Consider the following 9,542-nt stretch of genomic DNA (forward strand, 5'->3'; position numbering starts at 1 on the left):
TAACAGTAGTAGTAGTCCTATTAACTTAATCACACCTAACCATGATATATTGTGTTAAGTTAGGTTAGTTCTCAGATAAAACTACAAAAAAAATAGGTTAGCTAAAATTAAGTCAGGTTAGAACTAACAATTAGGCGTAATATTAAACATTTGCTGCAAGAAAGCAATTTTACATAAGCGAAGTCTCCTGTGTAAAGGATAGGGCGGATATATCCGCCGTTCATACGCAATGGATTGATTTAACAGTAGTAGTCCTATTAACTTAATCACACCTAACCATGACTTATTGTGTTAAGTTAGGTTAGTTCTCAGATAAAAATACAAAAAAAAAATAGGTTAGCTAAAATTAAGTCAGGTTAGAACTAACAATTAGGCGTAATATTAAACATTTGCTGCAAGAAAGCAATTTTACATAAGCGAAGTCTCCTCTGTAAAGGATAGGGCGGATATATACGCCGCAATGGATTGATTTAACAGTAGTAGTAGTAGTCCTATTAACTTAATCACACCTAACCATGACATATTGTGTTAAGTTAGGTTAGTTCTCAGATAAAAATACAAAAAAAAATAGGTTAGCTAAAATTAAGTCAGGTTAGAACTAACAATTAGGGGTAATATTAATCTTTTGCTGACAGAGAGCAATTTTTCATAAGCGTAATCTGCTGTGTAAACCTAACCTAAACCTAACTATTATAAATTAGGTTAGGTTAAATAATATTATGAACTTTAAGACTGTAACCGAAACAGAACCGGTATATTAATAAGTTCTTAATTGATTAAAATTATTGGTATTTCGATTGCGATCGTGCAGAAAATAAAAACATATGGAGAGAATAAAGAAAGTAGGTGGAATACGTTTTTAATATGAAGTGATTTATTATAATAATAATAATGATGATGATGATGATGGTGGTCGTACAATACGATTTAGAGAGGGTTGAGGTGTGCGCGCGGGGAGACAAAGTTTTGGGTTATAAATCCTCACCTAGCAACGCAAACAAATCGAAGGGCTAAGGCAAGGTTACGACCTCCCCGTGCAGTTTGTTCGTTCGTTCGTTCGTTTGTTCGTCCATCCGCGATGCCGAACAAAAGCAACGCGAGTCTCGCTTCGACGGGGGCGGCGCTGGTGGAACCGGCGGCGACGGCGGGGGCTGCTGCTGCCGCTGCCGACTTCGTCCCTTGGAATCCGGACAGGGTCAAGTCGCGAATCCTGAAGTTCACCAAATCGGACTCGAGCATCTATCCGAGCTACTCCAATCTAACGCTACCTTAGTGAGTATTCAGGAACGAAAAAGATGTATATAGGTATATTTGAAGGGGTGATCTATTGCGTTCAAATGAAACGGTGATTGATGGGCTTTCGTTATTAGTATAGAAAGAGAGAAAAATTTGGGCGATAAGCGCAGCGCTTGGACTGAGAAAGAGCTGGATTGATGGTAGTACGAATGGGCACAGGTCTAATTGCAATCGATACGGATTACTGCGAAACTCGAATTCGACTAAACTGAAAATTACATAATTAATTTGACAATTCGTTACGTCAGTTGCGCTCGGCATACTCAAATACTTAGTTGCATTAAATCTAACAAACTAATACTTTAATAACGTCAAACTAAGTGTAATGAAATGTTCTTTACATCAGATTACGTATTAAGATTGATTCTTAAGTTATTAACTAATGAGACTATATCGCAAGATCTGAAATTAGTCTTTAGTTTATGTAGTATTATGACGAGTACTTTGATTAAACTACGAACATTATGGATTGCTATGCCATTATGTGTGTATACTGTAGTTGGGACGTACAGTGTGGTTACATCTTTATATATATTTTATAAGTTACAACTAATTTGATTGCGACGAAATATACAAAGTGTAATCGATAATATACAAATAGACCAAAGTCATCGTTGGATGAATTACTGAGTATTAATAATCCACTAGTCCAATTGGAATTATTCGTAATTTGCATATAATCACGAGATGGCGTTGTTGCTTCAGTGTTACAAACCAAACAAAAATAGATAAAAGTGATCGTTCTTTCAACTGTGATTTGCGAAACTACTGTGTAACACAAGTGACGTCTCTACAGAACAAACGTCAAAGCTACGGCGGATATATCCGCCGCCCTTTCGCATATGATGAATTACTAAACTTTAATAAGTTGTCAAACTTCAACTTGATGATGGTAGTAATTAATGTAGTGTTAAATTTGTAATTGATTTTTTTATTGAATTATTGAGTATTAATAATCCACTAGTCCAATAGGAATTATTCGTAATTTGCATATAATCACGAGATGGCGTTGTTGCTTCAGTGTTACAAACTAAAAAAAAATAGATAAAAGTGATCGCTCTTTCAACTGTGATTTGCGAAACTACTGTGTAACACAAGTGACGCCTCTACAGAACAAACGTCAAAGCTTTTACGTCTAAATCTATAAACGACTAGTGGCTTCTCATTAAGAATTACGCAGCAGTCTTGCAAATAATTTCGTACAAGCAAATGTAAAGGATAGGGCGGATATATCCGCCTCCATTTCGCATATGATGAATTACTAAACTATAATAAGTTGTCAAACTTCAACTTGATGATAATGGTAGTAATTAATGTAGTGTTAAATTTGGAATTGATTTTTTTATTGAATTATTGAGTATTAATAATCCACTAGTCCAATAGGAATTATTTGTAATTTGCATATAATCACGAGATGGCGTTGTTGCTTCAGTGTTACAAACTAAAAAAAAAATAGATAAAAGTGATCGTTCTTTCAACTGTGATTTGCGAAACAAGTGACGCCTCTACAGAACAAACGTCAAAGTTGTCTAAATCTGTAAACGACTAGTGGCTTCTCATTAAGAATTACACAGCAGTCTTACAAATAATTTTGTACAAGCAAATGTAAAGGATAGGGCGGATATATCCGCCTCCCGCTCGCATATGATGAATTACTAAACTTTAATAAGTTGTCAATCTTCAACTTGATGATGATGGTAGTAATTAATGTAGTGTTAAATTTGGAATTGATTTTTTTTATTGAATTATTGAATTATTGAGTATTAATAATCCACTAGTCCAATAGGAATTATTTGTAATTTGCATATAATCACGAGATGGCGTTGTTGCTTCAGTGTTACAAACCAAAAAAAAATAGATAAAAGTGATCGCTCTTTTAACTGTGATTTGCAAAACTACTGTGTAACACAAGTCACGCCTCTACAGAACAAACGTCAAAGCTGTCTAAATCTGTAAACGACTAGTGGCTTCTCATTAAGAATTACACAGCAGTCTTACAAATAATTTTGTACAAGCAAATGTAAAGGATAGGGCGGATATATCCGCCTCCCTTTCGCATATGATGAATTACTAAACTTTAATAAGTTGTCAAACTTAAACTTGATGATGATGGTAGTAATTAATGTAGTGTTAAATTTGGAATTGATTTTTTTATTGAAATATTGAATTATTGAGTATTAATTGAGAGATTTTTTTTGGTAATTTGCTCGTGAATTGCTGTTTTCAATGTGCGTGACTTATGGTAGTAGTAGTATGACTATAGAATATGTAGTGTGCATAGACATATGTGCGTTTCCGTTCTGGTCTGTTTGCTTTTGCAGTCGTGTCATCTGTCGCCAGCGATACCAGAGGTGCATCAGAGAACAACAGCAGCAGATCATAAAGGAGATCAGGATGCACGAGGAGTTGCAGCCGCAGGCGCTCAGCGGTGTCCGGTTGCACAGGGAGTTTTGCGATCCAATACTGAAAAAAGTCAGCACCCGCGATCGCATTACCTTGACTATACCGGAAGAACGGAGGCTCGAGTACATACTGAAAACCGATCCAAAAGATTTGTAAACACATTGAAAGAAATAAATAAATATATATAAATATCTGTCTGTAAAGTGTTTTCATTTGATTATTAAATTAATGTTTTGATGAATTGTCGATAAAATGTCGATATGTCTGAGGCGATTGTCGAAAGCAGACATCCGACACGTGACGTACATTTGGGGAAAAGTCATCGGCGATTCGAGTCTTGAGATGTTCGCCAATTCCTTCGCAAGCGGTTTCCTGTCCATCTTCTACAGTGTCGGATCGAGTCCGCTGAGCCTCTGGGACAAATCGGTGCGGATCGAGGAACCGGTCGGATCAATCGAAACATCACTGTTTTCACGATCTGTTTTCCCTTTTTCCGAAGGTGAAGAACGGACACATCCGTCGCATCATCGACGATGAGGTCAAGTCTTTGGTGCTCGAAGTCGCCGGAACGAACGTCGCAACCACTTACATCACCTGTCCCATAAAGCCGCGAGCCTCGCTCGGTATTCGACTGCCGTTCCTCGTCATGGTCGTCAAGAATCTGAAGAAGTATTTCACGTTCGAAATACAGATCCTCGGTGGGGAAAAGAAACGTTTTTGAACGTTGAACTATACGTATTTCTGCTGCAGATGACAAGGATATGAGGAGGAGGTTCCGCGTCTCGAACTTTCAATCGACGACGAAGGTTCGGCCCTTCTGCACAACAATGCCCATCGGCCTGAGCAGCGGATGGAATCAAATACAATTCAATCTGGCCGATTTCACGAGGCGAGCTTACGGTTCGATCCAATCACAATTTATCTCTCTCCACAAAATTTCCAATAGTTCCATCTCTTCCATCCTTTCGCTACATATAATATTAGTTTTTACATTTTGATGATGATGTTAAGGTACGGTTTACGTCGAGACCGTTCGCGTGCAGATCCACGCGAACGTCAGGATCCGAAGGATCTACTTCTCGGATCGCCTCTACTCAGAAGATGAGCTTCCATCCGAGTACAAACTGTTCCTACCGATATCGGCGACGAGAGACAAGGTGACCAAAGCGAGGAGCATCATCAAAGGGCAGAAGCAAACGGAGACCGAGGAGATGGAGATCCAGGTGGCGGAACGCGAGATACCATCCGGAGCACCGCCGTCGCCAGTAACAACCGCACCGGAAGAAGCCTTCAAATCTGCGGAAGCTCCGGAAGATGTGGAGACTTCCGTGGCGGCTGCGGCTGGAGATGTCGCTGATCTTACGGAGGTCGAAAAGGGCGAGGGAGAAGTCGATGCTACTATACACGAAGAGGGTATGGATGAGGACATGACGGAAGCTCAGGAGGGCGAAGAGCATACAGTAGCGACGGTGGCTACCGCCGATGAGGAAGCGACGGCGCCCTCCGAGCCTACGGAAGCTGCTCCTTCGGAACCACCAACCGAGACGACGGAAGAAGAAGCTGAAGCTGCGCCAGCTGAAAATTAATGCATTACATCTTTGAAACAGAATAAAACCATTATTAATTATTTCATTAATTAGTTTACATACAACTTAACGGTAACGATAAAAATATTGCAGATTCACAATTTCGCATTCATTTTATTTCAATTTTTAATTTCGTCCATTAGTTTACATACAACTTAACGGTAACATTAAGGGTATTGTAGTTAGGCAACTTCTTGTTTGTATTCATGTAATTAGTTTTCAAAATACTTTCTATATGATTACAGCACAATTTGGTACTTATCATAAACCAATTATTTTTCTTTATTTAAGTCTTAGATTCGAACATATCCCTTCGTATCAGATTTTTTGATACAGCGAAATTTTACTCAAATCAACGATTTAATATATGCAACACACGTTGTTTAATTTGAATTTGAAATGTTTTAGTTATTCTCTTATAATTTAAGATCTTTGGAAAATATTTAAAGTTATTAGTATAAATCTACGCACTGATTTATTGTAATAGCAGTGTAATTTTGAAGTACTTTGGTTTAGTAGATATGAGGAGAGCAAGTAAAATGGGTTGCGTGAATTCATGACATTGGTATCATCGATTTGCGTCAATGTCAGGCGATAGTAGCAGCAGTCAGTCAGTATTAGTAATTGTCAAATCAAAGTCCTGTGAGGTGCATAATTGAGGAAGGCGACCCCAAATTTCCTAACACATACTATTTTTTGGAATACTTCTTCGGGAAACTATGGTATCATCGGTTTAAATTGTGCGAGAGTTGTGATTGCGCAGCGCTCGGAATGAGACGTTACCTGGAGGTCTTCCTCTGCAGTGAATTCACCACCAAAAAAAGCAACAGCTACGATGCAGTTCCATTTCCTCTAACACAAAGAGCATAGAAACATCGCACACAAGCATTCTCCAAAGATGGCATCGATCGTGGAGACTGCACAGCAGCCCTACATCAAGAACATCGAATGGCACATGATGGACAAGACCAAGTTCTTTCCCTTGTCCATGTTGAGCTCCTTCACCGTACGATGTGCGCTGTATCCCCTGACCCTAATCAAGACCCGGCTGCAGATCCAGAAGCACAACAACATGTATTCCGGTTAGGAACTTGAGATCATAATCTTGTTGATGTATATTTTTTTATAACGTGCGTGTTTTTAGGTATGTTTGATGCTTATGGAAAGATCCTCAGATATGAAGGTTTCTCCGGTCTGTACCGCGGTTTCTGGATCTCCTCAGTACAAATATTCAGTGGCAAGTATTTCCATTACAATTGGAATTTGCATTTGGGTCAAGGTTGTGAGTTATTTTGTTTGTTTCTTCTAGGCGTTTTTTACGTGTCTACGTACGAAGGCGTTCGTCACGTTTTAGCTCAAAAGGATGTGGATACGCGGATCAGGGCTTTGGTGGCCGGCGGAGCCGCCTCTATTGTCGGGCAGACGATCATAGTGCCCTTTGACATCCTCAGTCAGCATATGATGATGATGGGAATACCGCCTGTGAAGGGTGCAAAGGTATCATTTCTAGTTTCTACAACACTCTGATTACATTATTACAGCAGCTATCTAACGTTATCTCTATCAAGGTCCAAATTATTCAGTTTTGTTTGCATTTGGACACATGAATCTCATTTATCAGGCAGTTCGCGCGCGAGATAACGCGTTTTTCCGTCCGTCCAAATATAGCCAATGTTTTCGAAAGTGTTAATCTCGCAACATTCGCAGACTGGATTTGTTTACCAATATTGGAATAATCGAAATTGCAAAACGTAAATGTTTTTCCCCATTTTCACTGTGTCGCAAGGAAAAAAATCAGCGATTACCGACGACGTAACGTTACAAAGTACATTTGGTTGCCTACGATAACAATTTTAAAAGTTTCAAACAATTTTCAAAAAAATCAATTTTTATCTATACTGATGATTAATTTCAATGCAAGTTTAAAAATAAGCAAATTTTGTTGTTCAAAAGCTGTTTTTGTTTCAGTTAGAACTTAACCCGCTGGGAATCAGGGAAGATCTGACGAAAGGAAAATTCGCTATGACAACGGAAGTGATGAGGCAAATTCTGCGCACGGACGGGCTTTCCGGTTTCTACCGAGGCTACACCGCAAGCCTGTGCGCTTACGTACCCAACTCCGCGTTGTGGTGGGCTTTTTACCAATTTTATCAAGGTCAGACTTAGATCATGATATGACGCGGTATTAAATTTGTTTGTTTTTTTGTAGATGAGTTGTACAGGCTACTTCCGTCGTGGGTGTCGCACCTGCTGATCCAAACAATCGCTGGAACGTTCGGAGGCTTCACGACGACAATCATAACAAATCCGTTGGACGTGGTGAGAGCGCGGCTGCAGGTGCAGAGGATGGCCTCGATGAAGTTGGCGTTCCGGGAACTCTGGCAGGAGGAGAAATTCCGAATGTTTTCGAAGGGTCTGAGCGCTCGCCTCATCCAATCGGCGACGTTCAGTTTCAGCATAATCCTAGGATACGAGACTATAAAACGGGTGTCCGTGAACGACGAGTACAAGGCCTACGTGAGGTGGTGATGACTCTTTCGCGTTTTAAACGCATTAATACCAAAAAGAAGAGAGAACATAATATATAATAATTAATGAATAAATACGCACACATACAAAAACGCACGCATCCACCCACTCGCAAAGGCAAATAATAAGGAAGGTAAACAAACTAAATCAAACACTTTAGATCAAATCTGTCGTTTCCTCAATTATCATTATTCTGTTTAAATTATTTAAATACATGAATCGTCTGTTTATTATTATTATTTTATTGAATAACTTTTTATGTTCGTTGTTAACTACGCAGAATGCGTACGGTTTTATTGTTTATTATTGATGTTGTTTGTTGCTGTTGTTGTTATATCATTCATTATCAATCGGTAAGCTCACAAATGCAAACTAGAAACAATATGTAATCGCTCATTGTTTTTCTTTTGTTTTGTATTTCGATTTTTATTCGTGGTCGTGTAGCTTCGTTTTTAGTCATGTGAACTTTGTGATCAGGGATTAATTAAATCGTGTAAATATATACAAAAAATATAAATAAATAAAATGAAAAAAAAAATAATTATAAATAAATTAAAGAAGAGAACAATAATAATTCGAGAAAGCGCTAATAATGTAATGATAATAAATAATCGTTTGTTGTTGTTTCTTTTTCTTTTTTTACGTAAGAAGAAATCCGGCAAGTAATAAAGTTGACGTAGAGTTCCGAGGCGGATTTGTGATTAACTTGTTAGGCTGTTTCATGGAATTTGTCAATTTTGTATTTGATAACATAGAGAAAAAAAAAACAATAAATAATGAAATTTAAGAAGTAAATGAAATTTAGAGTTGAAACTGATTTTTCTTTTCTATTCCCTCCTTTCACCAGCCACTTCGAGGCAGAACTTTAAACCGGTGTTTCTCAAACTTTTGGGTCGCGAAATGACAGCTGTCACAATGTGTCAAAGCGAGAATCTGATGAATGGCCTTATTTCTACCCCTTTCGGGTTTAACAGCCACCACAAATTTTTGTAGGTTTTTTTTTTGCGAATCGAACCAACGACATTTCGTATCAGATTTTCGTGATACAGACAGACTATATCAAAATCTCAACAACCATAATCCCGACTGTATCAGAATCTCGACAACCATAATCCCGACTGTATCAGATTCTCGACAACTATAATTCCGACTGTATCAGAATCTCGACAACTATAATTCCGACTGTATCAGAATCTCGACAACCATAATCCCGACTATATCAAAATCTCGAATGTATCAAAATCCCGACTATATCGAAAATTTTTACAATAACATTTTTAAATTTTTTTCGGAGCGTAGTCACCTTGTGCTACAGTTTAATTATTAATTTATTTGATTTTTTTGAATTATTCATAATAAACTTAATTATTAATTGTTTTTATTTACAAATTAATAGTGACAACGCTCCGGAATAATTTAAAAATGTTATTGTAGACATTTTCGATATAGTCGGGATTATGGTCGGTATTTCGATATGTTATGGTTGTCGGGATTTTAATATAGTCGGGAATTCAATATAGTTGGGATTTTCATATAGTCGGGATTATGGTAGTCGGTATTTCGATACAGTCGGGATTTTGTTACAGTCGAGATTTTAATATAGTCGGGATTTTAATCTATATTAAAATCCCGACAACCATAATCCCGACTGTAACAAAATCCCGACTGTATCGAAATACCGACTACCATAATCCCGACTATATTTAATTCTCGACTATATCAAAATCC

The 9,542-nt window shown here is 37.9% G+C and overlaps 3 protein-coding genes across 3 annotated transcripts; all 3 read left to right on the forward strand.

The window, feature by feature from the left end:
* Positions 1–1,078: 1,078 nt before the first annotated feature.
* LOC108566651 lies at positions 1,079–3,855 on the forward strand. The gene is made up of 2 exons (XM_017926639.1): positions 1,079–1,272; positions 3,618–3,855. Exons 1-2 carry the CDS (start codon positions 1,079–1,081, stop codon positions 3,853–3,855), a joined length of 432 nt encoding a protein of 143 aa, XP_017782128.1.
* A 186-nt stretch (positions 3,856–4,041) lies between these two features.
* On the forward strand, positions 4,042–5,285 carry LOC108566652 (cilia- and flagella-associated protein 20-like). The gene is made up of 4 exons (XM_017926640.1): positions 4,042–4,125; positions 4,199–4,397; positions 4,450–4,599; positions 4,711–5,285. The coding sequence occupies exons 1-4, from the start codon at positions 4,042–4,044 to the stop codon at positions 5,283–5,285; spliced, it is 1,008 nt and encodes a 335-aa protein (XP_017782129.1).
* A 578-nt stretch (positions 5,286–5,863) lies between these two features.
* LOC108566654 (solute carrier family 25 member 44) lies at positions 5,864–8,042 on the forward strand. Its single transcript, XM_017926642.1, has 5 exons — positions 5,864–6,367; positions 6,430–6,522; positions 6,595–6,782; positions 7,254–7,440; positions 7,495–8,042. Exons 1-5 carry the CDS (start codon positions 6,184–6,186, stop codon positions 7,812–7,814), a joined length of 972 nt encoding a protein of 323 aa, XP_017782131.1. The 5' UTR covers positions 5,864–6,183; the 3' UTR covers positions 7,815–8,042.
* The last annotated feature ends 1,500 nt before the right edge of the window (positions 8,043–9,542 follow it).

Source organism: Nicrophorus vespilloides, unplaced genomic scaffold (genome assembly GCF_001412225.1).
Source record: "Nicrophorus vespilloides isolate i.1.1-1 unplaced genomic scaffold, Nicve_v1.0, whole genome shotgun sequence".
NCBI lineage: Eukaryota > Metazoa > Arthropoda > Insecta > Coleoptera > Silphidae > Nicrophorus > Nicrophorus vespilloides.

What these genes read in the sequence shown, in the direction of transcription:
- LOC108566651 (XM_017926639.1), top strand. Translation starts at nt 1,079, where the DNA reads ATGCCGAACAAAAGCAACGCGAGTCTCGCTTCGACGGGGGCGGCGCTG. An exon ending in TCCAATCTAACGCTACCTTA is followed by an intron (nt 1,273 to 3,617) that starts GTGAGTATTCAG and finishes TTGCTTTTGCAG; the next exon opens with TCGTGTCATCTGTCGCCAGC.
- LOC108566652 (XM_017926640.1), top strand. Translation starts at nt 4,042, where the DNA reads ATGTTCGCCAATTCCTTCGCAAGCGGTTTCCTGTCCATCTTCTACAGT. An exon ending in TGAGCCTCTGGGACAAATCG is followed by an intron (nt 4,126 to 4,198) that starts GTGCGGATCGAG and finishes CTTTTTCCGAAG; the next exon opens with GTGAAGAACGGACACATCCG. An exon ending in GTTCGAAATACAGATCCTCG is followed by an intron (nt 4,398 to 4,449) that starts GTGGGGAAAAGA and finishes TTTCTGCTGCAG; the next exon opens with ATGACAAGGATATGAGGAGG.
- LOC108566654 (XM_017926642.1), top strand. Translation starts at nt 6,184, where the DNA reads ATGGCATCGATCGTGGAGACTGCACAGCAGCCCTACATCAAGAACATC. An exon ending in GCACAACAACATGTATTCCG is followed by an intron (nt 6,368 to 6,429) that starts GTTAGGAACTTG and finishes GCGTGTTTTTAG; the next exon opens with GTATGTTTGATGCTTATGGA. An exon ending in CTCAGTACAAATATTCAGTG is followed by an intron (nt 6,523 to 6,594) that starts GCAAGTATTTCC and finishes TGTTTCTTCTAG; the next exon opens with GCGTTTTTTACGTGTCTACG.